Source organism: Ursus maritimus, unplaced genomic scaffold (assembly GCF_017311325.1).
Source record: "Ursus maritimus isolate PB19 unplaced genomic scaffold, ASM1731132v1 scaffold_2, whole genome shotgun sequence".
In the NCBI taxonomy this organism is placed as follows: domain Eukaryota; kingdom Metazoa; phylum Chordata; class Mammalia; order Carnivora; family Ursidae; genus Ursus; species Ursus maritimus.
The window spans coordinates 45,422,556-45,450,504 of NW_024424452.1; the positions used below are offsets into that span (position 1 = coordinate 45,422,556).

Below are 27,949 nucleotides of genomic sequence, written 5' to 3' on the forward strand. Positions count from 1 at the left end.
GGGGGGCAGAGGAAGCAAACATGTAAAACAGAGGATGCATTTGCTTTTGGTCTTTAACAGACAGATACGGGGAGTGTAAACGCTCAGACATTGCCGAGTAGGCCCTGCCACCTGGCACGATAGTGCTAAGTCCTAGAGGAAAGCCACGGTAGCCCCGAGGGGGGATGTCTAAGTACTCAGGCAGGCGGTAATCCCCAGACACTGCGGCTCTGATGGCTCCTACAGGGGCTGCCCTGAAGAATCCACTAGGTGCTTGTTAAAACTAACCAGACCCTAGAACCACTGGCCGTATCCGTTCTTCTGACATTTCAATTCATGGCAGATTTTGAGCCCTGGAAAGACTTGCTGTGTTTCTGTGGGGCTCAGGCCAAGCCTGCCTCTCTAAATTGCACAGAGTTAACTGTGAGAGATAAAGCCCCTGAGAAAGAAGTCTTCTTTCAGGAATAGCCAGAATGAGCAGTTTTGGGTGAAGTCATTCCTGACAGGTGTTACCAGGGGCAGTCAAGTGCAATGGTTCAGAGCACAGATTCTGGAGGAAAGAGTCTAGCTCACATGTCAATGTTATTGCTGCTTTTTTGATCTTGGGCTAATCAATTCCCCGTGCTTCAGTTTCCCCAGGGCTAAAATGGGGTAATACCAGGACTTTCCTGATGAATTCTTATGGGTGAGTAAATTAATATATGTGAAACTGCATTGGACATACAAAGTGGTTATTTTCTTTCATAGGATGTTACAGTTGGGGTTTCTAGGCCCCTGGAGGATGCCAGAACTCAAGCATGTCTCAGATGGGAAAACTGAGGCCCAGAAGAATGATGTGATTTGCCCAAGATGATAAAAACAAAAGTGGCAGAGCTGAGCCCAGCACCCAGCCTCCTGGCTCTTGCCTCTGAGGTTCACTCATGGGACCACCAAGACCACTGGGGGAGGGTCCTGGTGCTCAGCCAGCTCTCAAGCAGCAGGGAGCCCATCAGAGGGGCCCTTGAATATTGCAGTGTGGGCTCAGGGTCTCTGAGAGAATGTGCATGTGCATATGCGGAGAAATGCGGATTCGGTGGGCTCCCATAAGTCCTTGTTATGCAAAGTGTGGTGACAGACCAGCAAGGGGGGGGCACCCTCAGGAACTGTTAGGAATGCAGTCTGGGGCCCCACCCAGACCTGCTGAATCAGAATCTGCATTTTTTTTTTTTTTAAGATTTTATCTATTTGACAGAGAAAGCCAGCGAGAGAGGGAACACAAGCAGGGGGAGTGGGAGAGGAAGAAGCAGGCTCCCAGCAGAGGAGCCTGATGGGGGGCTGGATCCCAGGACTCCAGGATCACGCCCTGAGCCAAAGAAAGACGCTTAACGACTGCGCCACCCAGGGGCCCCCAGAATCTGCATTTTAACAAGACGCCCAGGCAATTTGCAGACACATTCAAGTTTGAGAAGTGCCACCTGAAATGTAGGAAGCTTGGGCTACATCTGCTGGAAAAGAGGGGTCCAAATGTATGAAAGAGCCTATTTTACAGGAGTCAGATTTTTCTGGGGCCAACAGGAAAGGTGCTTGGTGCCTTAGTGGGATTCACGCATTTCTTTTTGTTTTTGAAGATTTTATTTTTAAGTCATCTCTACACCCAACGTGGGGCTCTAACTCACGACCCTAATATCAGGAGTCACTCACTCACTCCACTGAGGGAGCCAGCCAGGCACCCCTGGATTCACGCATATCTGTACATCCCCGAGCACCTGCTGAGAACTGGACCCAGGCATCTCCCCTGTGAATGCTCAACGTCCTGAGACGAACGCTCAACGTCCTGAGACATACGACGGGGCCCACCAGGCTCGGGGTTCTGTGTGTTATTTCTTCATTAATTGCATTCACATGCTCCATGCTGGGCCCAAAGGGGTCAAGTATAAGCCACACCAACCAGGATGGTCTGATGAAGACCACCCTCCATGAGGGGATGAAAGCAATTAACAAGGGGCGCCTGGGTGGCTCGGTCTTTAAGCGTCTTTCTTTGGCTCAGGGCATGATCCTGGCATTCTGGGATCGAGCCCCAAGTCAGGCTCCTTCGCTGGGAGCCTGCTTCTTCCTCTCCCACTCCCCCTGCTTGTGTTCCCTCTCTCTCGCTCGCTGTCTCTCTCTGTCAAATAAATAAATAAAATCTTAAAAAAAAAAAAAAAGCAATTAACAAGAAAACACCAACTAACGAAAAGTCAAAGTCCGGTCAGATGACAGGGCATCAGCAAGGTCAATGATGCAGTAGCTAAGGGAGGGCCTGCGGTGTGGCCCTAGGACTCCTGCTGGGTGGACCCAACAGCTGGGCCTGCAGAGCCTTACTGCAAAACAAGATCGAGCCTCATTCCTGAACACCTTGCAAGACCCAGCGCTGGCCAGTGCGCTCGCTGAAAGGCAAAGGGGAAGCCCCACGGGTTCAGCTCCTGCTCCCTAGATCTTGGGGTTTCTAGGTCCCTGGAGGGGCCTTCTTCTCCCTGATTTATAAATCCCCAATACCCTTTCTGATTTTAGTAAGGAGTCATTATTTGGGGTTTCCACAGAGGAGGGTTTGATGCAGTCTGGCCTTGAGAACCCAGAGGAGCAATATCGTTTATTCCCCTCACAGGACCGGCAAAGCCTGCCCACCAGCTGCCTGAATAAACACCCAGCAGGCAGAGGCATCACCCTGTCGGCCTGCCAGGTGGAGCCAGCTGGCGTCCCCCAGGGCAGTGGCAGCAGCTGCGCCCCCTTGGCCACCCCGACTCAGCCACCTCCACCCCGGGGGTGCTGGCCTTGCAGGGCTCCCCACCGCCCCCTGAGATTTTTGCTTCCCTCACACCAAGATCTTTTGTGGAAGCACAGGGGATGCCACCCACGCGGGGCACTCTCGAATCTTCCCTGGCAGAACAGTGAACCCCATGACCTCATGCCTCAGGCTCTTCCCCTCGGGACAGCTGCAGCCCTGACATTGACAGTGAGCGCAGCTTGGCCCTTGGGCAGTGCTGGCCATGTGGTGGAGGAGGCAGGCATGGGGCCTACCTGGCTCCTGCCAAGGATGCTGGTGGGATGAAGAGGAGGGCGGGAAGGAGGCAGGAAGAGCTGGTAGACAGGGGGCTGGCCCAAGAGGCTGCACACAGCCAGCCACAGCACTTAAAGATCTGAGCAGAGCCAAGGACCTGAGCGGTGTTCACAGAGCATGTGCCACGTACTGGAGGGACCCACAGTTGGGCATGGGGCCTGGGAGGATGCCCGCTAAGAGCAAGCCCACACTACCAGGAGGGGACACATGTCTCCCACTGACCACAGCCAGAGGCAGAGATACAAGAGGGGAGGAAGTGTGCAGACCAGGCGGGGTCCCTGGGCAAAGGAGACTGGATGTCAGTGGACCTGGGGGTGCAGCCGGCACGCAGGTGGTCAGAGCTATGGAGGGTATGCAGACTGGTGGAATGGGTGTGGGGGCAGAGGTGGGGGGAAGCTGTTCCATGGGTATGTGTCCTGACCTTGTCCAGCTGTTGGACAAGTGCGTGGGTGCCTGGGTGAGACCATGTGATAGCATAAGCCGAAAACGTTGGGACTTGAGGGGGAGCGACCATGGCACAGAGCTCTGGAAGGCTTCTGTGCTCTTGTTTCCCCCCCACACACACAGCGAACCAGGGACGTGGGCGTGGTAAGGAAGGGTCTGGCTCCGGGCACCAGCCCACACCTCCATTACCACCACATGGCAAGTGAAGGGACCCTCCAGGTCCCAGCCAGAGAAAGGAGTAAGGATGCCCACCTCCCCAGGCTCGGCCTGGAGAAGGAACGAGGCCCTGCAGGTGCACAGCCAGGCACAAAGCGGGACCTGATATCCCTGGGGCGAAGCTGGAGCAGGGCTGGCGCTTGCCATCTCAGAGCAGATATGCAGGTGGAAAAGGGGAAGTGAGCTAAGGGTTCTTGGGTCTGGCAGGAAGAAAAGGTGAGAACCCCCCACTCCCCTGGAGAGGCTGCTGGGCTGTAAAAAGAAGCACTGGACCCCTGTCGGAGGAGACAAAGCCAAACTGCAGCTGGGCCAAGCCTGGGCCCCAAGTCCTTCAGCAGACATGTGTCCCCACACCCGAGGAGGCCACCTGACCCCTATCGCTCGCTGGCTAGATGTGCCCAGGGCCCGATGCAGATGCCAAGCCTGAGGGCAGAGGGAATGGCCTTCCTTGAGAGAGTGAAGTGAGTGTGGGGGTAACGGGATCCTCGGGTCTCCAAGCTCCCAGCAGCTCGCCTGCCCTTCCCCCTCTGAGCCCTTCAGGACACAACTAGGACCAGGTGGCCTGGGACAGCCTCCCCAGCCGACAGCTGTCTCCACCCTGGTGAGAGTGCGGAGGGGGAGAGCAGCTAGAAACAGCTGGTGCCCCCAGCTGACCCAACAGGCAGGACCCGGCACAATCCTGGACCACAGCTGACGGAGCTGGGCAGGCTGGCCTGGGTGCAGGGCCGACAGCTGCCCCTTCAATCGCTCCCCCAACCAAACAGCTTTGAGCATCTGGTCCATCTTGGGTGTCGGGCCCTGATGCTGAAACAAAGCTGATTCAGGCTCAGGTCACCCTCAAGAAGTTCAGAGCCTGGAAGGACAGTCAGACAAGTAAAGAACAAGAAGTCCCAGGCTCCTGATGGTGAATTTTTGGATCAGGGGTAACCTCACCCCTCCATACGGCTAGAAGCTTTTCCGAGGGCAGCAGATGGACGGCTGCCTCTCACACCTTCAGTCTGCTTAGCCAAAAAGAAAACCTTTCATTCCACAGTGACAAATTAGATTCGAAGTATATATAGCCCCAGGAGAGGGAAGATATTCACTTGAACTCATATTCAGATGTAATTGAATTAAATAACATTAAAGCTGAAATGTATCTTAGAAATATTATCTCCAAGCCTTTCCCTTTCCAAGGTGACAACACTGCGGTCAGACAGGGTGGGCGAGAGACTTTTCTCCAAGGCTGTGCTGGAGTAGGAGAGGCATGAAATGACTGACCGCAAAAGCAGATTTGCTCAGGAAGGAGACACGCTTGGGGTGTCTCAATGCGCACAGAGGGCGGGCAGAGAGGGGAGGCCTGGAAAGAGACCCTTCCTGCCCCTAACTCGAGGCCTGGCCTGTGCAGACGCAAATGACATTTTCCTATTAGTTGGTGAAAAGATATATCCCCCCAGAGTCAGGAATGCTCCTTTGATCTTGCCTTTCAGACCAGAAATACGAAGGCCACCAAATCATTAGGTTTGAAGGAGAAGCCTCAGCAATGTCTATGCCAGCACATTCTGGGGAGCAGGCCAGTTCCGAGCCTGGTAAACATATCACAGACTTGAAATCGTACTTGGATACAACACTATCAGGAGAAGCGGCTTCGTACGACACACAAGTTTCCATGGTAACCATCTGTGCTCACAGACAAGTTTTGCGCAGGTAAGGGTGAGAAAAAGAGAAGAGTCACGCACACCAGAAGGGGCGGGGCTTCTGCAACAGAAATCCTGCCTTGGGGAGCCTGCAGGCAGGAACCTATGTTAAGACGTGGCCTGTGCATGCACACATAGACAAAGGCACGTGTGTACACACTCATACACACATCCAAGTACTTACAGACATGGACAGGTGTGTCCTGCAGCTAAGTGGGGGTGGGGCATTTCTTCCCAACGATTGGCACTTTTTATGGGAATGACTTAATCCTACTAAAACCTTGATGCTAGAAGAGATTACTTTAGCGATCTGTCCCTCTGTCCTTTGCTCCACTTTGCTAATAAATCTGCTCCTGAAAGCAGTACTTGGTGTCAGTGTTGTAGCCCACGCCTGGGTCCCCACGCCTAGGCTCAGGCAGCCCACACGTCTTTGGGTCTCTGTTCACACTCAGAGCTCGGGGGGAAAGTCTTCTTAGCGGAATCAGTGCCATGAACAGGGTTTGCCCTTGCCTTTGGAAGCTGCGGATTTCCCCTGTAGACTTCTAATTCCCATCTCTGCTGGCACCTATTCTGTGTACCCACCCCCAACTCTAAAGCACCCTCATACCTCCTGTATCTTCTTCCCCTTCCCAGCCTCTCCCAACGTTCAGCCTGAGTCAACCACATTAGAGGTTCTTGGCCTGGGGGCGCCTGGGTGGCTCAGTTCGTTGGGCATCTGCCTTCAGCTCAGGTCACGATCCCAGCGTCCCGTCCCATGTCGGGAATCCATGCTCAGCAGGGAGTCTGCTTCTCCCTCTCCCTCTGCCTGCCACTCCCCGTTTGTACTCATTCTCTGTCAAATAAATAAATCTTAAAAAAAAAGAAAGAAAGAAAGAAAAAAGTTCTTGGCCTGCTGACCACTTTGGATGTTACTCCTACTGGCACCACTTCCAGAGGAACGTCTGTGGGGTTTCAGGCCTCCACTAGGCCAACAGCAAAGATGTTCTGGGGGTTAGGTTTCTGGAATACGGTGACATGGCCCTACTCTGCTACACTCTCCAAGCTGACGAAAACCAGAAAGTCTGACAATTCCAAGCGTTGGTGAGGATGTGTGTGGCACTTCTATATCCTGCTGGAAGGAACTTAAATTTGTACTAGCACTTGGGAAAACAGCTCTGCAACCTCCCCTACGACTGAAGGTAAGCACGACTCGTGTCCCAGTAGCTCCATTCCCACTTACATACCACAGAGAAGTGCCTGCAGGTGTGGGCCAGGGAACACACACAGGGATGTGCATGTACAGGGAAAGCTCCCGCTACTGTGAATTACAAAACTGAAAACACACCCCCTATCCGTCCTCAGTAGAACAGATGGATAAGTTGTGCTGTATTCACACAATAGAATACTGCACAGCGATAAAAATAAATGAACCACAGGATACAAAACAACATAGGTAACTATTCAAAACAAAATTGAAGTAGGGCACCTGCGTGGCTCGGTGGGATAAGCATCTGCTTTCAGCCCAGGTCATAATCTCAGGGTTGTGGGATCAAGCCCCACATTGGGCTCCCTGCTCAACAGAGAGTCGGCTTTTCCTCTGCCCCTTCTCCTGCTTGTGCTCTCTCTTTCTCGCTCTCTCACTCTCTCTCTCTTAAATAACTAAATCTTTAAAAATAAATAAAGTAAGAAAAACAAAATTGAGGGGCACCCGGCTGGCTGAGTCAGGGGAGCACGCAACTCTTGATCTCAGTGTTGTGAGTTTGAGCCCCACAGTGGGTGGAGAGATCACTTAAAAAAAAAAAAATCTTAAAAAACACACACACACACACACACAAAACCAAGTGAAAGAAGCCCAAATACACACACAGGTACACACACACACTTCTGTAGGACTCTATATACTTAGAGTTCAAAAATAGACAAAACTGTTATATGTAGGGACACATCCTTAGGTAATGTTTTTTTTAAAAAAAACAAGCAAAGATGAGGATTAACATAAAAGTCAGGATAGAGGTTCCTTTGGGAGGGGTGAGGTGAGGGCATGCTGGGGGGCTAAGCTGTCCTGAGCTGGGTGGTGGTTATGTGGGTCTGTTTTGCAATAATTAAGGTGTACATTTGTTGCTTACGTACTTTTCCACGCATGGGTTACTTTCCCTAAATTAAAACAAAAGTTTAACCAAACTCACCCCACTGAGCAGAGCTCTCAGAGATGATTTTTACCAAAAGGTGAGACTCTAACAGTTTAGATTCTATTTCTCTCCTTCCTTCCTCTTTCATCTGCAAATGGAGTTTCCATTTCTACATCCATACTGGGGGTGGGTGTTCACACGTGTGCCCTCTTCTACTGCCAAGCACTGATCCTACTCTGGGCAAAATGCCCCTCCAATCTGACCCCTTTGTCTGGTCTGACCTCCAAAGCACTCCCCTTGGGATTCTGGAATATTCAAAGACCAAGAGCAGAATTTCACTTCCATTCCTTCTGCAGAGCCCGACGGGAGGACTGTTTTTTCCATTTACCCAACATTGTGCCTTTTCAGTGACTGCAGACTGCAGACCGAGTCAGCCAGCCCGAGCCAGGAGACAGAGGCTGAATGTCACACCGGGAGCCGTGCTCTGCTCAACGGGCCCGGACCCACCTGTGACATCAGCCACACCACGGCACCCTGTGGCCTTGGACGGCCTGCTTTGGGGAGCCTCTCACTCCACTTGAATCCTACTTAACAGGACTTACGGGATACAGACACGGCTCTGCCTAGAAATTCCCTTGGACGAGCTGTTGTTTGAAGCTCTGATTAGGAAAAACTGATGTTTCCAGGGCAGACAGTAGTGACTCAAAGCAACTTACAGGGTTGATTAGAAAGAGCCTTGGCCCAGGAACCAGAAGGCCTGAGCTCCTGCCTACACTTCCCTAGAACCTACCACAGGTCTCACGTCCTGTCCAGCTCACGGGAACAAAAGTGCTCAATGTATATGGGGTGGTTTAAAACCATAACTGCTATGTAAGTACAGAGGATTGTTATTATTAATATAAAGGGCCAGTTTTTGCTACTCAACATACCATGGTTTTGAAAAAGAGATCACTCTCATCGATATAAGTGAGATTGGTTTTGGCAAAAACCCAGTTACCGTGTGCCTACACAGAGGACCCCTTCCTGCCGGGGCAGTGGCACCACAGCAAATCCACCCGCTAAATGCACACCTATCCTCTGCCAGCAGGAAGGGCTCGCTGCTTGACAAGGCTGGAAACAGACTACAGCCCTTGAGCAGGGCTCTCAGGGGCTGAGCCCCTGACCTTGGCCTCATGAGCACTGTGCCGCAGCCCCAGAGCTATCTTTCCCGGTCTGTGTTCTTGAGACGGAATGAAAACCAAGTGGCCCCCAAGGTCCGGCTATCAGCTTTGTTCCTATAAAAATGCAAACACTTTTTTAAAGGGGGCATCGCACATGTGGATGTCTTTGGGGGCCAAGGGAAAAAGAAGAACTTTCCAATTTCAAAGGTCGACTTGGATCCTGGTTTAATCCCTTTTGAACCCATCTGAAAGAATCATTAGTAGTTTTAAATGGGAAAATGAATCCCAAGCCTGGATGAAGTCCGTTGGTAGTAGGATGGTGTTGACCATTCCCAATCTCTTCACTCCAGCCATCAATGTTGGGGAAGAGAGAGTGAAGATTAAGCCTAATTCTCTTGTGAAGCCCCCTCAGGAAGAGTGGGCTGATGTGGTCCTGTTGGCCACCTGGAACTGTCTAGAAAGCTCAGGTTCCAGGACTCTGACCCTCGTGACCAGACCTGGTAACTGAAACGACTGTGGACCCACCAACCCCCCCAGAGCTGATGGCCATGATCAGAAAACACTCATCACAGCGCTGGGGGAGTTGGGCCTAAGGACGGGTGGACAAGGAAGTGGTGTTCACTTTCTGGGAACATTTTCTGGAGCGTAAGGAGGGTGCTGACACCAATCTCTGCAACGGCAATGTCTCATCATCCAGGTACCAGCTCCCCCGGCAAAGCAACAGGGAGACACCGCACCCACTCACTCCTTGGTCCTAAACCAAGTACCTTGTTTTATTTAAGCGTTTCAAAGCGTTTGCAAAGTCATTAGCTCACTTCTTATCCCCTCGGCAATCATACAAAGCAGACAGGACACCTTTCCCACTTTACAGATGGGGAAACTGAGGTACAGCTGCTCAGCAGCAAACAGAGAGGGGGTCACTCTGTCCTGACTCCTAGTCCAGTGAGTGCTCTTTCCGCCAGACTAAAGGGCCTTTCCTTTCTCCCATCCTACAGCCACTAATCACCCATGAGGGAAGCCCGGCTCCTCCATGAGAGACCCAAATATTTTCATGAGGGGTACTGGTATAGCTAATCATCCTGCTATTAACCCACCATTTACAGTAACAGCCTAAAAATTAAATAGCCCTAATTTTTGGAATCACTGTTTCAAGTACCAGTTCAAGAACTGGGTGCCAGTCGACGACACATACCCATAAGCTCCCTATCAGTAAGGCTGATGGTCATCATTCCCTTCCTGGTGACCAAAAGACTGATCTCTGTTTTAAAGGATGACAGCAACGATACAGTGTCAACATTATTATCATATGTAATGACTTCTATCTCGCACCACCACCCCACACACCGGCCCCTGAAAATCACGGGACCAGCCGTGCGTCTCCCAGGAGCCCCGTCAGAACTGCGTGATGTCTGTCTGGGAAAATTACACTACCGGTCCATCCTTCCAGGGGGTGAGGAGCCTGAATGCTTTCCAGTGGGGAATGTTATTTATTAGTAATCATTTTTACGTCTTCTTTCTCTAAAGTGGATTTGAAGTGGATCACCACATACAGAGACGGACAGCAGAACGGTTAAAATAATGAAACAAAACAAAACCAGAAGAAATTAACAACCCTATTCCCATAAAGGAGATGCCACCACCTTCAAACCGGAAGTAAGATGCTTATTATACTTTGATATTTCGTTTAGCCCTGAGTTCCCTGGAAGTCAAGGTAAAAACAGAAACACGTTGGTTATATGGCTCTTGTCCGTGAAAAAAGAAGGTATTTACATTTATATTTCACTGATTCTCTGTCACCAAAAATTTGGCATGATTTCGGATGAGTGTTTTACGTGTATTTTGTCTTTCCAAAGAACAAGACGGGTTAAGTCTAGTCAGGATATGTGCTTTCTGAAAAAATATTGTGGGAAGTTTGATACACTTTGGACCTGATCAAGAGAAAGACACGGAGGGGTGCCTGGGTGGCTCAGTTGGTTAAGCATCCAACTCTTGACTTCGGGTCATGATCTCAGGGACCTGGGATCAAGCCCTGTGTCTGGCTCTGCACTCAGTGTGGAGTTGGCTTAAGAATTCTCTCTCCCGGGGCGCCTGGGTGGCACAGCGGTTAAGCGTCTGCCTTCGGCTCAGGGCGTGATCCCGGTGTTATGGGATCGAGCCCCACATCAGGCTCCTCTGCCATGAGCCTGCTTCTTCCTCTCCCACTCCCCCTGCTTGTGTTCCCTCTCTCGCTGGCTGTCTCTATCTCTGTCAAATAAATAAATAAAATCTTTAAAAAAAAAAAAAAAAAGAATTCTCTCTCCCTCTCCCTCTGCTCCTCCCCCACTCACATTCTCTTTCTGAAATAAATAAAACTGAAAAAAAAAAAAAGCATACAGAAACCCAAAATCTTTCTTACCTCCTCCAGTTTATCCATCCGCCCCACCAGTTTGGTAGTGACGGAATGCAGCTTCAGGAGATCCAGGCCATAGAAAGCTCCTTCCAGCATGTCTATGATGGTGGAAAGCTAGGAAGTAGGAGCAGGGGGTTAGTCAAGGGCTGGATTGAGACAGACCCAAGATGAGACGTTTCCTGTCGGACCCCCGTGCCAGAGGCTCAACAGGGAGGCGGCTCTTGGAAACTGGTGCTTGTGTAGGTGGTGGGCACATAAGCCAGCACAATGGTGGGAGGTAGTCTGCCGACTAGAATACTCGCATGAGAAATGGAAGAATCCTGTAAGAACAAGTAAAGCTGTTCTTCACCAAAATCTTCACCAAACTGTTTGGACGCCTTTTATTCTGTCAGTTGAAAGTAGTGCCTCTTTTTTGTTTCTCAAGCTATCTAGCACTGCACCTGGCCCACAGCAGGTGATCTATAAATACTCCACAGCATGGCTCAGGACCTTCGATGCCTGAGGACGTGCTTCTGAAACACTCACCTTCATTCTCTGCTGAAGGCCTAGAACATACCAACGGTTTTCCCTTAGCACTAAAAGCTAAACTGACCCTGGGGTAAAGGAGGCCCATTGACCCATCTCTGAGATGGCAAAAGCTGTCACAGGGCCCTGGCCTTTGTTCCCATAGCCTGGGAGGATGGTGGCTGAGGCTCTGGTGGCATACAGGTCACACCGAGTGCAGGCAAAGTGGCTGATCAGAGATGCCTGAATTGAGCCTCCCTGCCGAGAGCCAGTCCCCAGAAGAGTCTGCTGGACACACTAATCCCCCGGCCTTGCGATTGGATGAAGAATTCCATGTATGAGACACTCGTGTTTAGACCTCCTTCCTCCCCACCAGAGGAAGGCAGCTCAATCGTGGGTGGGAGCCACAGCATGGCTTCTGGTTAGTATGCACTGTGAAGATTTTCTGACTCCTAAGAGAAGATTGTTCCAGAAGCCCCCCAGAGTCCTGACAAGCCCGTAACGGGGTGGTCCACAAAGTAGTTCCGTGGCAGGACTGCAGCTCTGTGAGGCAGGCTGAATCCCGGGACAGGATGTTAAAGCATCATACTGCGGAACCCCATTCTGCTTGAAGGGAATCAACGACCACCAGTTACGGTGCATGTGGCAGGTGCCAGGCCCCTCAGTGGCCCTTTGCGTGGTCATCCGTGAGCGAGACTAGTGGCTGCTGACCCCGACTGTCTGTCAGGCATTGTGCCAAGTGCTCCCTAGCCGCCATCTCAGCCACCCCACAAGGTAGATGCTATTATCCCCACTTCCTATGCAAGGAGACTGAGGTCGGGCAAGTTAGGTGCCTCGAGTAGGATCACACAACAAGCAGTGGCAGAGCAATGGTCTGAACCCGAATTGGTCTGACTGCAAGACCAGGCCCAGGCCACAAGCCCACACTGCTGAGACCCGACGAAGCCCTCGGCCAACCCGTGCAGTGGCCTCAAGCAGGCCTGAGCTTCCCCACCCTGTGGACCAGGATCACAGTTCGATACTGACCCTACAGCAGGCCCCAGGCCTCTGCTGCCCTGGGTCACCCCAGCCCTTGTGCTGAAGACTGCCAGGCTTGCTCCTGTGTCTTGTGCCTCTGTGGGGTGTGTGCTGGGCCAACAGTAAACCATGGCAATAATTCTCGAGGAGAAGAACACTGAGTTCTTCTGGCCTCTGGGCCTGACAGCTGCTCACAGGCCCAGCCTCCCTGGCTCCAGAGGGAGAGGCAGGCATACTTTGCTCTCATCATTCCCCTCAGACATCGGGATTGCAAATGACCGGTTTGCCAGATGATCGGACACAGGCTCAGCCCGCTAGGTGCCGGGGCCTGACCTATACAGGCTAAGCCAGGTCCCCTTAAAATCCCTGCAAAACTCTGCCGGACCCCCGGGTCCCTAAGGCACCCTCCCACTCGCCCCACCCCAGGTCCTACCTTCAAGTCCCGGCTGTCCCTGAAGTCTCCCTCACAGGGATTGAGGGCTGACGGGGGCGCCACACACGCACACTTGCAGGACGAGCCTGAGGTGATGGTTTCCACGGTGTAGAAGTCCTCCTTCCTGGAGGTCCCCTCATTGACCCTCTGGCAGGCATCTCGGCCCAGGGGTCTCACCACACACTTGCACTGACAGTCCGAGCCCTCAGACACAGCCTTGACCTTGTCATAGTCTCCCAGCAACTAGACACAGAGACAGAGAAAGAAGGGGTTGAGTGTGCAAACACAAGTATGGGCCTGGCTCCTAGGAAGGCTCTCCCTTCACTGTGTCAAACGTCCTGCTCTAGCCAGAGACCTCAGACAACTCCGAACAGTGGGGAGAAGAGGTCATCAGAACACAATTTGCTGACTCTGAAATTTCCTTGAAGGCGCTTAGGAGTTCGGCTCTCTTCATTTGTCTTGGAACGCAGTGCGTTTCTCAGGGGGCCTTAGGCTTTCATCATTTCAAGGGAAAAACAAATGAGCCCTTGCCTTCGCTAGAAACCAGGTTGAGATTTAAAAAGGAAAGGACGGGCTGAAGGGAGGATGGCAAAGCTGAGATTCCAGTGTGAAGGCTGCTTGCTTCTAGCCTCGTCCCCTCACGGACCACTCACGGCGTGCCTACTCTGGGCAGTGCTAAGGGCTCAGAGAAGGAAGCAGACGGGCCAGAGAGCCCACTTGCAGGAGCTCACGGTGCAGCAGGCACGCAGATCACAGCCACGCCAAGCAGAGAGTGCCAAGTACCCCGATGTGATGTAGTGCAGCGGGGCTCAAACTGGCCAGAGTGGCTCCAGCCGAGCGCCAGAGAAGACTTCTTGGAGGCGGTGGTACTTGAACTGACCTTCGAAGAATGGTTTCTTTTTTCTCTTTTTTCAAAGATTTTATTTTATTTATTTGTTAGAGACAGAGAGAGAGACAGAGCACAAGCAGGGGGAGCAGCAGGCAGAGGGAGAAGCAGGCTTCCCACTGAGCAAGGAGCCCGTTGCGGGACTCGATCCCAGGACTCTGGGATCTTGACCTGAGCCAAAGGCAGATGCTTAACAAACTGAGCGACCCAGCCGTCCCCAAAGGATGGTTTCGATTTGGAAAAAGGAAACTGGGAGAAAGGAGACAGGCCCGGAACTCAGTAAGGTTTACTCAGCCTAAGGATTCCTTTGGCTCCTAGAACAGCTTCTGAACCCAAACCCTAGGCCAAAGCCAGGAGAGCGAGCTGGCAGCCCTTGCGCTCCTACAATGTTAAACATTTCCTTCTGAGCACTTGCCCCTGCCAGCCTCCCCCCCGCAGGAAAGCACAGGCTTTCTGGAGCCACCGTCCTGGGCACTTGCTGGGGGAAAGGCTCCTCCCCGGCTCCTCTGCCACAGACCCTGCAGCCCCAGCGCCATGGAGCTCTCCCCTTCTAGGCATGGAGAAGGGTTGCCTTCCTTTGACTAATGACCCTGGCAGGCAGGCACAGCCCTTGTTGGAGTGGGAATGTTCCTGGGATGCCGTCTGGGGGGAAGAAGGCTTGTAATGTTTTTCTTGCAAAGGTTGGGTTTCTTCTAACACTAATATTTGTTTTAGAGCTGTTGTCAAATACAGAATGGATCAGTGGACGCTGGAGTTAACAGCGCAGGGTGGCTGAAGTGGCTGGTCTTTACGGGCTGACAGACAGTAAACCGTGGCTGTCTGCTCGCTGAAACTCTGCCTAGATTCCTGCAAAGCCCGCTCTGGGACCCTGGGTGGATTCCTTCCTTTCTGAGACTCGGGTTTCGGGAACACTTTCGTGCATGGTCCTCCAGAGCTCCACCGTGAAGGATTTTTATGTCCTTTCAATTTAGGAGAGAGCACGAGGTTATCGGGCTATGGGGCATCTATCAGTGTAACTTCCAAAGGAAAAGGGTGAGGAGACTAGTGTTTGATACACGTCACAGTTGTTCTTCCTCCGGGAAGGAGACAAGACCCAGTCCAAAGACTGAGCGAGATGCAGAGAGCAGGACAGGCCCCCTCCCTCAGCCAGCCCTCATCCTTAGGATGATGGCAACACCCACCACACATCATCAGGCGGGCTGCGGAGCGCACGCACGGAACGCTCCAGAGAGCGGTCCCTTGCAGGCACCTGGGGGGTCAAAAAGACCTAGCTCTACCCACCCGGATCACTCCTACTGTTCCAAGTCTTACTGTTCCACGGGTCCTTTGCTAACAGAACGGGAATAAGAATGTCCGAGGTTGAGTCAAGCAGAGTACTTTGTAAAGGGACACTTTACAAACCCCTTCACTAAAAGCTGTCACTCACCCCCCACCGACCATCCGCCAGAGGTGAGCGGATCTGCGTTTCCACCCTGCCTCCCTAATACGCAGGGTCTTGTCCCTTCCGCCTGTGCGGGGCCACCTGGCAGGCATCACACCTGCTGCTGTTCTGTCTTCACCCCGCTCCTCCCTGGTATGCGTCTCACTCTGGGCCGTCAAGTGCCACCCCGGGGAGAGCCATCTGCCTCCTGTCCCACACGCCCGCCTGTTGTCACGTTCCAGTTCCCACGAACAGCCACACAGGCCAGAGATGGCCACGCTTTCACAACCCTGGAACTAGAGGTTTGGATGATGATTTTTTTTTTTAACCCCTCTTTTCAGGGAGCCCTGTGGAGTCTTGCCTTCCTCCTCTCCTTTCTCCTGATTCGGTAACCTTGAAAGACCCTATGACGCCGGGAGGAGGACCCCGTCCCTTCGCTGAAGAAACGCCTCCGGGACGGCACCGGGGCGCAGCGGCCGCCGCCGAGGCTCCTGCTAGGGCCACGTCCGGCTCCCGCCCGCGCCCAGGGCCGGGGGTGGCCAGGGTCCGCCGCCTACCTGCGACAACACGTTCTCCTGGTTGTCCGCCTCGTTCTGCAGCGTCTCGTCCTCCGTGGGCGCCACCGTCGGCGCGTCCGGGGGCTCGCTCGTCCCGGCGGGGGGCACGCTGGGCCCCCACTGGACCCCGGCCACAACCAGAGCGCCGCAGAAGACCAGCAGCAGAGGCTTGGCCATGAGGGACGCGGGCAGAGGGGCTGCGCCCGTGGGAGAGCGGCGGGCTGGGGCTGCGGGCTGGCACTGAGGCGCGAGGGCGGCGCGGCCCGGGAGTGGCTGCTCAGAGCGCTTGCTGACGCTGGGCGCGGCTGAGCGCGGCGGGAGGGTGCGCCCCCGAGCCCCCGCTCATGTCCTCTCCGGCGCGAGCCGCCGCGACTGTGCGGCCCCGGCCGAGAGCGGGGCGCGGGGCGGGGGCGCTGCCGGGCGGGGTGGGGGGGGGCGGCGGCGGCACCGGGAACGAGCGCGGCGTCCGCCCGAGGGCTCAGGTGGCAGGCGGGGGACCGGGCGCGCGGGGCGCTGGGGGGCGGGGCGGCGCGGAGGGAGGGAGGGAGCGAGGGAGCGGGGAAGGGGAGGGGAGGGGGTAGGGGCGGGGCCTCCATTGTGCGGGCTGCCAGAGTGCGGCTTGGAGGCGCGCGGCCCTCCCCGCCCCGCCCGGCCCCGCTCGCCACCCCCGCCGCCGCCGCCGCGGCGTCCCGGAAGATTGGGGTTCCTGTGCGGTTCTGGCCGGGAGCCGTGCGCCCCCGGAGTGGGAGGCAGGCACCGGGCGCTCTCTCCGGGCCCGAGCCCGAGCCCCTCTCCTCGGCCTGCTCCCTTTATTGCACCCGGGGGAGAAGGAGCTTTGCTCTCGGCGTCTCCGTTCCCGGACTGGGCTCTCGGCGAGAGCTCTGGCAGCTTTGAACTTAGCGCCGCTGCTCGCTTGCCGGCCGGCCGGCCGCCGCCGCACAACCTGGCAATACCTCCACCCAGAGGATGGCTGGTGAACTCCCTGCCCGAGTGTGTCCTGATTTGTGTAGATAGTAAGTACGAGGACCGTGGCTGTGAATCTCTGACGCTCTGCGTGTCCCCGTGGGCGAAGCTACTGCCCGAGAATCCAGTGATTGTCCTAGGGACCAGGTCTTACTATCTTCCTGCTTTGGGACGGGTCTCAGTCTCCGTCGCTAGATGACCCCCGAGAGGGCATCCACTTTCAACGGTGTGCGATTATGTTACAGTGTCCCTTAATTAGTGTCCCTTTTATGAACCTACTGTAAAGATTAATAATGTGTGAATCTAAGGAAAGACACTGTGCCTTCCGGGACAACTGTCACCCTGAAAATATTGAGCACAGCCAGACCCCTTCAAAGATGGGAAAGGTGTTATGAATCTGGGGAGATAGAACACCTTGCCTCTTACACTAAGGAATGAGCGTTGTGATAATCAGTGATAAAATAAGCAGACTTCAGCTCATGTAAATGATGATTGTTGACAGACCTATAATGATAGTCTTTATTCATAGGCTTTAGTAGTTTTTAAAAAAGTCCCAGTTCGTGGACAGAAATCCAAGGTTCTGGGTGTCTGGGCTTGTGGAAATGTCTCTCACACAAACACACGTACACACGCAAAGTACTCTATAGGACTATCAGATCGTTTCTGAAACTAGATGGGAATAAACATCTATAAAATATAGTCTTCAATGAAAATAAGTGTCGAATGTTGGCTAAGTGCAAGACAGCAAGCTAGGTCGCTAGGTATTTAACAGAAAGATAAGCATGTCCGTGTTTTCCAGGAATGGGGTGGGAGTGAGGAGCTAAGCAGAGCTAGGGGGCTCAAATTTTAAATTTTAAGTCAGGGTGAGAGCATTTCCCAAGAGCGTTAGAGAAGGTAGAGGTCCCCTCTAGCGGGAGGGTCAGGACTTCATGGAAGACTGACGGTGGAGGCGTCTGGGATGACGGGAAGGTTTCCACAAAGCAGGTGGTATGTCAACAAGAGGTAGGCAATAAAGAGAGGCCACTGTGGGCAGAGACAGCAGCCTGAGAGTGGATGTTCAGATCTCAGACTGGTGGGCACTTCTCAGGGAAGATTTTCCCTGACTCCAGCCCCGGGGCCATTCCTCTGCGGTATGCTCCCATGGTATCTTGTACCCTTTCCTCACAGAATTATGAGAATTCCGTCTTCTGTGTGGGTGGCTTCAGCAGTGTCTATCTTCTTCTCTGGAATGTAACATCCGTGAGGGCAGGGCTTTTGTCTGGTTCTGTTCACCGTTACATTTCCAGAGGTTAGCCAGTGCCTGGAACCAAGGAGACCGTCCATCAAACTGGTTGGATGAATGGGAACTACAAGAGGTCCCGTTGGATATATCCCAGTTACTTTCATAAAGACCGTCTTTGTATCCACTAGGGTGCGTTTGACTGCAAGGAACAGAAACTCAACAATGGCTTAATCAAATATGAATTTATTTTTCTCTCACTCTAAGAAGACTGGAAGTTGGCCATTTTAAATTTAGTTCAGCAGCTCAGTGATGTCATCAAGGACCCAAGCTCTTTCCACTTTCCCATCTATTATTCTTACAGTACTGGCTTTTTTAACTTCATCATAAGTGGTTGAAGCCAGTGCTGCCTTACCCCTTTGCCATTCTCTTCTACCAGACATTCCAAGTTCCCAATTCCTCCTGCAGCTAGGGACAGCCACGTGATTCAGTTCTGGCCAATAGAATAAAATAAATCTGCAGAGTCTAGAAAAGGTATTTTGCCTCCTGATAAAGGAAACAAATGAGAGAGAGGAGCTCTCTGATGCCCCCATTTTCTGTGTTTGATTGTGGTCATCGTGCCTGGAGCAGTGGCAGCCCTCTCATGACCATGAGGCCTTTCTCCTATTGACCTGAAATAAATCTCCAGGGTGCCTGGGTGGCTCAGTCAGTTAAGTGTCTGCCTTCAGCTCAGGTCATGATCCCGGGGTCCTGGGATCAAGCCCTGTGTTGGGCTCCCTGTTCAGCCAGGAACCTGCTTCTCCCTCTCCCTCTGCCCCTCCCCTGCTTGTGCTCTCTCTCACTCTCTCTCTCAAATAAATGAATGAAATCTTGAAAGGAATGAAGAAATAGATCTTTTAAAGCTTTGTTTTAAAGTTCAGTCCTATGGTCCTACACAGAACATGTCTAAGAACTTTCCAGCAACAGATTATTTTCTTTCACTTAAAGATAGAAACCAAGTACCTTCTTTTTTTTTTTTTAAGATTTTATTTATTTATTTGACAGAGAAAGAGAGACAGCCATCGAGAGAGGGAACACAAACAGGGGGAGTGGGAGAGGAAGAAGCAGGCTCCCAGCAGAGGAGCCTGATGGAGGGCTCGATCCCTGGACTCCAGGATCATGCCCAGAAACCAAGTACCTTCTAAATCTCCTCTTTCTCGAGCTGACTACACCCATGTCACCTTCTATCTCCATTTTATTCACCTGTTTCTCAGACCACATGGTCTTTTAGACCTACCATTCTACCATTATTCCGGTTATTTTTTCTCTAGAGAGGCCCCAGTTTTGAGTAGATGTTAGGGCATATTGAAACCATTTTTTCCTCTTTTTCCAAACACTTATTTTATTAATGTAGCCCAAGATTGACTTTGCTTTTTTGGCAGTTACATTGCACCAATGATTCACATTAATTTATTTTTTTAATGTAGTTTTTTCCTTCTTTTTTTTTTTTTAACATGAATTTTATGCTGGTTTCCTCCAACTTGTGCTTTCCAGCTATGTTCTTCTTCTTCTTTTTTAAATCCAAGTACAGGCCTTTACATTTTTTCCCACTGATTATTATGATGCTTTTGGCCCATCTTTTCATCCTGTTGAAATCTTGCTGCTTTTGCCCTTGTCCAAGTTTTCCAAATTAAATAAGCATGGTTTCTGTCTTAATTCAAATCATTAATTTTAATAAGTCATATTCATTCGAATAGGGCCAGATTCTAGAGTGCTAGGCCCAGAGTAGGAAAAGTATTTCCTGATTGCTATTAACCCTTTGGGTGTGTGATTTTTCAAGTATGCAGAGGTGTTGGTGCCTAGCCCCCATGTCTACGGCATGTCTACAAGCATTTCTCCAGAGACTTTTATCACTTACCTTTCAGAAGTCAAGATACACTGCCTGTGGCATTCCTCCCACCTGCCGGTCTGATCACCTGATTTGAAGATCCTGAGGAGAGCTTGGTTTGGCTTTAGAACATCCAAGCTGACGTACGACAAATTCCTTGCATCCTTCGCTCAGCACCTAGATACTACTTGACTTGATCCTTAGCATATTAGTGCAAAATAGGTATTGCTCTCCCCACTTCACAGATGAAATCACTGAGGCATTGAGACAAGGAGATGTATGATGGCTACTCTTTACAGAATGTTTACCATTCGCTAGGCATGATTTGATGTTCAAAATACCCCTGAGGCAGGTGGTGTCATCCCCTTCTCAAAGATGGACATGCTTCCTGTACAAATGTTCAGAGAACAGGGTCTCAGAAAGCCCTGAACGTGCCGCCGGAGACCCGGGGCCTTTACCAGCCAGCAGGGTGTCGGGTGCTGGGGATCCCTCAGCTGCTGCCTCCACCAAGCCTCCCCAGCCACGTTTGCTTCTGGCAAGAGCATCTGTTTTCCAGTTTATCTGGGAGGCTCTTGGCTTTGCTCGGAAATGTCTGCCTGTAGAAAACCGAGGCTTCATTTGCCAGGTGGGGCTGGGGTGGCTATAAATGACCGGCCACCTTAGTGGGTAATTTAGCAAATGCACCTGCCCCGTGGCAGCGGCATCAAAGAGCAGGGCAAAATCCCACGAGCAACATCATTCTGCCATCCCCCTTCCCTGGCCCGCTGCAGTGTGGGAGCCCTGCCAGGGAGCTGCCATAAATTGCTGGAAAGGGATGATGGAAAGCTCGCCTGAAAATGAGGTCTTTTTTCCCCTGTTCACCCTGCTTTGCTGCTTTCTCAGCTCCTTATTTTGTCTTTGATCTTCGATGGTTTCTAATTTAATTCCGTTTAACTCATTATGGAGCATGTGTTACGAGTCAGGTGCTCTGAGGCCCGCGGGACACAGAAGGACGAAGACAAGACCTCTGCCTCTGGGAGCTCATATTCTAAAGATTGTAAATGTGTAATCCTGAGGACGCACACAAAAGAGCTTTTTCCCCCTCAAGATATTTTAGTAAAGAAAAATGTTTTTCTTCACTGCAGGAAAGATGGGAGCGTGTCTTGTTGGCAGTGCGGAGCCACGGGAGGGTTCGGCCGGGAGGAGGGTGCCGTCGTCAGCTGTGGAGCCGAGATGAACGGCTCAGGTGCGAAGAGTGGAGGGCAGAGAGGATTGCAGTCGGCGTGGGTCTCCATCTGCAGACCACCGGCCTCCCGGGTGGCCCTGCCTGAGCCCGCGTCCTGTGCTGGATGGGTCCCTGCTCTGACTCAGAGGGGAACACCCCTACCTTCTGTGACTTGTGGTGACCCAGGGAGGGATGGGTGGGCAGGGACCCTTTGCCTCCCCACGGGATTTCCCAGCGCTGCTCCATGACGCAGCTCCAGGAGATACCATCCCTGTCAGAGTCCCTGGGAATGGCCCCCCGCCCCCGAGAACCACGCAGGCACACCCCCCAACCAGGATAAGTCAGGTACTCTGCAGACAGCCCCTGGCTTCCTACCCATCGTGATCTCCCCTGCCTTCTCTCACTCTCCCGTGCTCGCCCTCTCTCCTCCCCCCTCCCTCTCCTCCTGGTTCTGAGTCCTCCAGGCTCAGGAACAGAGTGGTTCTGACATGGATTATGTGTTGTGGTGCAGGGTGCCTTCTCTGAGCGTTTACACGCCTCCCCTGCCTTCTCACGGATGCCTGATGTCGCTGTCATAATTCTGCTTCGGGGAGCCCGGGTGGCTTAGCTGGTTAACCATCCGACTCCTGATTCAGCTCAGGTTTTGATGTCAGGGTTGTGAGTTCAAGCGTCTCCACACTGGGTATGGAGCCTTATTATTATTATTATTATTATTATTATTATTATTATTATTATGCTTCAGTGGGGAGCCTTTACAGGCAAATACTCCCCATAGAGGTAACTCATTGCCTTAAATCTATAACAGGAAATAATAACTGGTAACAGATTTTGCTAGGGAAGTAACAGAAGGAAGACACTGGGAAGTTAAAAAGACTTGTTAGGGGCAACCCCAGAGCGGGGGACATGGAGAAAGGGAAGGCCTGGTCTGTGCTTTACCACCTGTTAGACTAGAAATAAGGTCTAACACAAGATGAAATCAGAGAGGAAGACAAACCATAAGAGACTCTTAATCATAAGAAACAAACTGAGGGTTGCTGGAGGGGAGGGGAGGGGGGTCGGGGTAACTGGGGGATGGGCATTAAGGAGAGCATGTGATATAAGGAGCACTGGGTGTGATATAAGACTGAGGAATCACTGAACTCTACCTCTGAAACTAGTAGTACACTATATGTTAATTAATCGAATTTAAATAAATTTAAAAAATAAAGAAATGAGGACTAAGGACTCACATTTGTTCCTCATCATTAGGAATGAATAGAAGCTGGTTCAACAGAGACCCGGAGAGAGGAGCGTGCTGGCTTGGGGAATGCAAGCCGAGCTGGAGCACGAGGGCTACGGGGAAGGAAGAGAAGGAGAAGTATGAAAGGTGAGACTAGAGGCCAGATCACACCAGGCTTGCACACTACGCTGGGAGTCTGGATTTGAAGTCGAAGGCTGTGGGGAGACAGACACCAGAACTGCCTTAAGCAAGGGGGTGGAATAATTACCCTTGCGTTCCAGTAGGTGGCCGCAGCCACAGTGTTGAGAATGGCCTGGAGGCTCAGACCGAAGGAGGGAGGCCCATTGGGAGGCTGATGTAGAAATCCAGCATGAGATGGGAAGGCTCTGATCCAGGGGCGGGTATGAGAACAATGGGGTTGGAGGGTCTCTGGATATGGGGGTGACATATGGGTGGGGATATTAGTAAGAAGGGGTAGAGAAGGAGACTGATTATATCTAGGGGTATCTCACAGAACCCAAGGCTTTGGTGTCACTAGGTCCATACAATACACAGATGGTGTGCAGGCCACAGGTACTTGAAGAGAGTAGGCTTTCTCCTTCTTGGGGCCAATTCCAAATGCCCAGGGAAGGGAATCCCATCCAACATGGATCAGGTGGCCAATCCTGAACTAATCACAGAAGGTGAGTGTGGAGGGGGGCAGGTCACTTTGTAGAAACAAAGTGGGAGGAGGAGCAGGTCCCAGGGAGACCAGACAAGTCAAAGGGTATCCATTGCACTCTTGCCCATGACTGGCTGGCTCTGTCTCCCCTGGACCTCCGAAGATGCACTTACTTAACATAAATTAATCACCTTATAGAAAAGCAAAATATCTGCTTATAAGAGACAATCCAAATTATCCTGGATAAAAGAGGGAGAGAGAGAATCCAAATTAGTATCTAGGAATATCATAGGCAACTCTTCTGTGTGTCCACATCCCCGGGAGATCTCTTTTCCAGCTTGGCATGAAACTAGTCCAGATGGGACTTCTCACCTCCTGGGCAACAGGTTAAATGGCAGCCTGTAGCTCTGAGCTCTTCGTAGATACTTCACGTGGTACGATAGCCACTGAAAATGTTCAATCCATACATGTTCTCTAAAGGATGCTCTCCTTCCCTTCACTGGGGTGCACAAACAGCATTTAATTCTAGCCTCATCAGGCAGCCTGGGGCCATGGGGAGCCTGGGCTTTGGGGTCAGACAGATGGGCTATGAAATCTGGGCTTTTCATACTTACTAGTGACCTAGGGCAAGTCACATCCCCTCTGTGAGCCTTGGTCTCTTCTTTCTTTCTTTCTTTCTTTCTTTCTTTCTTCCTTCCTTCCTTCCTTCCTTCCTTCCTTCCTTCCTTCCTTTCTTTCTTTCTTTTTTTTAAGATTTATCCACTTATTTGAGAGAGCACGAGGAGGGGCAGAGGGAGAAGCAGACTCCCCGCTGAGCAGGGAGCCCGACGTGGGGTTCTATCCCAGGACTCTGGGATCATGACCTGGGCCCAAGGCAGACATTTAGGCCACTGAGCCACCCGGGCACCCCTTGGTCTCTTCATTCTAACATGGGAATCATATACATACCATCCCTGCTTACTATGTGCTCAGCAATGTTCCTTTCCTTACCCTTACAAGAATGAACTCACCCCCAATTCCAACGCTAAAAATAATGAGGAATATAAAGATCACAGGTGGCTTTAGAAGGTCTTCGCTTTAGCATAGGTAGGAAACCCAGACACGGATCCAAAGGTGAAGGTTTACTTGGGAGCAGGAAAGGTGATCCTAGCCTGAGCTTTGTAGGGGCTTCAGAAGCACAGACCTGGGTTAATGTTAATTCTGCCACCTATCCGGTGGGTGACCCTGGGCAAGTTTTTCTCTTCTAAACCTTTCTTTTCTCGTATCACTAGGCTGCTGTGGAGATGAGAGATACATAAAAAGGTCTGACCCATTGCTTGTCATGCTTATCCCATCAAATATTTGTTGAATGTCAAATGACTGATAACATGGTCATCATGTATTGAATGTTGGGATATTATTATTCCCATGTGAATTTAGTAGAAACTCTGTGCCTCAATTTTCTTATCTGAGAAAGAAAACTATCATTTTTGAATCTCTGTTCCTTCCACGTAGTGATAGTGATTTAGGTAAGCGAGTTTTCCCTTTTGGGGGGTTTGCTTTGTTCCAGGGACTAATGTATGAACAGGTAACTTTCTAAAGCTTGAGGAATTCCTGAGGTGTCCTCAGAAATGGGGCTCTGCAGGTGGCTTCCCACCCCCTTGCTATTGTTGGCAAGGCAGCCCAGGGATGTGTGCAGGCTGCAGCTGCCCTCGGAGAGGCCTGGGGGTGAGTGTGCACGTGGGTCAGGGAGGGTGTCTTGCGGAGGACAGACAGCAGAGCCTGGAGCTAGGCAGTGAGCAGAGCGAGGCTGCCACAGGCATCCCTGGCCTGATGCGGAGTCCCGCAGGAAAACCCGAGGGACCCCTCACTCCAGGCAGGAGGAAACCCAGCTCTGTGCTCTGAGAGCCAACCCTCCCATCCAAGGAGAGAGACACCTAAAATAGCAGCAACACAGTTGGGACAGAGCAGCATTGCTGCAGAGTTCCAACTCCAGTGAGTTTCTCCCGCTTCCTCTAAATAATTACTTTCTTCCATTTGAAAACCCAATTCAGGGGCGCCTGGGTGGCTCAGTCAGTTAAGGGTCTGACTCTTGATTTTAGCTCAGGTCATGGTCTCAGGGTCATGAGATCAAGCCCCTCGTTTTGCTCCACGCTGAGTGTGGGACCTGCTTGAAATTCTCTTTCTCCCCCTCCCTCTGCCCCTCCTCGCATTCAACCCCACCCCACCTCTTAAAAAAAAGAAAAGAAAGAAAACCCAATTCAAGCTTGTTCCAGTTAACCTCGGAGCTCCCCCACCCCCCTCCTCCATCCATCATTCCTGACTGTCCTTCATTCCACTGATAGCACCCTGCTTTCCTCCCATTCTTGCAAGGAGAAAGCCCCTCAGAGCTGTTAGCTCAGTGATACGTGTGTCTCCTGAACAACCGTGCACTGTTCACCATTTTTCATTCCTTCACAGGAGATTTTCAGTGTGTGAGCCTCACTTCCTTTTGACTTAGAATCTTGTGTCCAGCGACATGCTGCTTTTGCATAGCTCCGGGGGGGACCATACAGTGTCAGTGTGTGTCCCCTGGGGTTCAGAACGGTTTGAGCACTGACTACGGCCAGGTGCAAAAATCTCGTGTCGTCCTCACAACCATCCTGCACTGTCGGTGGTGTCACTGCAGGTGAGGAATCGAAGACAGGGAGATCGCCTGACCTGCCCAAGGACAGTGCACGATGAGTAAGTAGCGGGTTCGCCTCGACCTCAGGTCTGTCTGACTCCAAGCTCACACTTTTCATCACAACCCACACACGTCCTCCAACATTTAACCTTTAAAACTCAACTTCAGCTTCTCACCCACGTCAACCTCTCCTTCTGGAATTCTGTACGTAAGGCTCTCCAACCATGTGCAGGCCAGGTGGCACATCTCTGGAAAAGCAATTGGCTGCAGCAGCGAGAAGTCCCATCGGGAGGCGTGGCACCCAGTCCCCACGCTGCCACTCCCGCTGTGGGTGTGAATGTGGGAAGGCATTGGCCTCTCCAGGGAGTCCTGGGCCTCCCTTTTGCCTATCCGCCAAGAGAAGTGGTTGGATTGAGTGATTTCCGGGGTGGTCTCTTGCAGCCCAAACATTCTGGATTCCTCGGTCTAAGTAGCTTGATTTATTGATCCTTCTGTAGTGTGTTCTGAAACACAGCTGGCTTGAATGTTGCCACCCAGAGAAAATAGTTGTTTTGTGTGTCTCTGTAAGACTGTGTGTCACTCTAGAAAGGGTTCAATATTTAGGAGATGAGTGGGGTAGGCATGTGGTGTGTTTCATGGCACATTCCTCAACACCTGTGCACCCAGGGTTTCCTCAATATAACATGGTGGTTGCCTAGCCATCACATGCACTTTGAAGGTAGGTGGGAGAGGAGGGATGAGCCTCAGGACCCTCCAGGGCTTGCTGGCAGGAGAGGCTGGCGGGTCTGGGCAGCAGTGGGTCACTCCCTGTGAGCGTGCATCCCGGCCCGGGCAGCAGGTCCCGGCTCTGGACCTCCCACCAGCTCACTCTGGGATGGGACACGCCAAGCGGGGATGGCAGGGTTAACAGCTGCATCACTTCATGGGTGACCTAAATGTCCTGTCACAAATTCTCAAGGCATTGGTGGGAAGCAGGTGTGGTTCTCTCTATCACAGAGATGAGAAAACAGAAACTCAGACAGTGGAAGTGATTAGAGCAAGGTCACAGAGTCTAGATGGGAACTCAGGGCTTATTTACTCAAAGCCTGTACTCTGAAGCACCAAACTGCATGCAGGCTTTCTGAGGAAAAGTCTAAAGCAGGAATCTAAATAAAAAAGTGAATTAATTTAAGATCTACTTAAAGGAAAGGGTTAAGTCAGTCTAGGTGATATGGCAAAACCGTGAAGGTAGGAACCTTCATGAATGTCTGAGGTTTGGGGACACTGAATCAGATAATATGCCCCCGTGTTCACTGGCTCCATGAGGGCAGAGCAGGACCATGGCCGTTCTGGAACATCTGGCACTGTGTCTCCAACTGTTGGGCATTTGGAGCCGTTTGAATGGGCAAAAGAAACAAATTGTGTATACAGAGGCCTTACTTGATCTAGATATTCTGATATGTACTCCCCCAGCCCCCACCCCCATGTCCTAACGCATCCAAGACTTGGCTGTCAGGTGTCTGTCAACATATCCTTTGAGAGAAGGGCCTAAGTCATAAGTTGCAAGGTGGTTGGCCAAGATGTATTTAGTTTCGCCAGCACAGCGATTGTTTGTAAATTTCTGAATTTAAATGTCTTTAGGGAGGGCACACAATCTAGTTTGCACGGACTTCACTTCTCCGCCTGATATCATCCTTGGTAACTCCAAGGCATATGAGCCTGTGACCCCTGGTAGAAGGCCTTACCTTCGCCAAGATCAAAATCCTCAGTGGTGGGATTTCAGAGCGTAGAGCTCCCAGGAGTCACCAGCAGCGCGGATGTCTGTAACACAGCGTGAGTCTCTAATGCTTGCTGGGTTCTGTACCATCCCTGCAGGAGACAAAGTCAGGACAGGAGCCCAGGCCAGGAGGTGACTATAAAAGGTCATAGCTTTTTATGGTCCTTTGATAGCTCAGTGGCTGCTTTGTGATATTCAGCCTGGGAGTAGAGTGACACCTGCTGTCTGGTGTCCCTCTTCAAACCCAGGAATTCCCAGTCTCCATCCCCAAACCAGCTGCTCTTCCTCCCCCTGCTCCCCTGGGACCAGGCTGCAAACGTCACAGTCATGGGTCATCGACAATGCTTTCTTCTTTCTCTGCTCCCACAACCCATCTGTTGCCAAGGTCTATCAGTTTGACTTGCGTCGGTTTTATGTGTCTTGCCCCTTCTTGTCACTGCCTCTTTGGGGCTCTTAAGGTCATCTCTGTTTTCCTAGATTGGAGACCCTCTGATGGCGTGGAGGATGTCATACTTGTTTTCTTTCCCTCAACAGGGCCTAGTACATTCTGT

The 27,949-nt window shown here is 51.7% G+C and overlaps 1 protein-coding gene and 1 long non-coding RNA gene across 19 annotated transcripts in view; one reads left to right on the forward strand and one right to left on the reverse strand.

The window, feature by feature from the left end:
• OLFML2B (olfactomedin like 2B) overlaps positions 1-16,114 on the reverse strand; it is a 36,605-nt gene extending 20,491 nt beyond the window's left edge. For 2 of the 3 annotated variants that reach the window (XM_040635963.1, XM_040635962.1), the window contains exons 1-3: positions 15,866-16,114; positions 13,003-13,245; positions 11,055-11,162 (exon numbers count right to left, since the gene is read on the reverse strand). In XM_040635963.1, the coding sequence (XP_040491897.1) occupies positions 11,055-11,162; positions 13,003-13,245; positions 15,866-16,042 (528 nt within the window). In that variant the 5' untranslated portion in view covers positions 16,043-16,114. The remainder of the gene's footprint in view (positions 1-11,054; positions 11,163-13,002; positions 13,246-15,865) is intronic. The other variant, XM_040635965.1, reaches the window with a different exon arrangement.
• A 573-nt stretch (positions 16,115-16,687) lies between these two features.
• The window catches only part of LOC103658245, a 28,813-nt gene continuing 17,551 nt past the window's right edge, over positions 16,688-27,949 (forward strand). For 5 of the 16 annotated variants that reach the window (XR_567102.2, XR_567100.2, XR_005836279.1 and 2 more), the window contains exons 1-3: positions 19,157-21,800; positions 22,367-22,484; positions 25,438-25,701. This is a non-coding gene — a long non-coding RNA (uncharacterized LOC103658245). Of the gene's footprint in view, positions 16,879-19,156; positions 21,801-22,366; positions 22,485-25,437; positions 25,702-27,949 lie in introns of those variants that run through there. The other 11 variants (XR_005836278.1, XR_005836284.1, XR_005836286.1 and 8 more) reach the window with 8 other exon arrangements.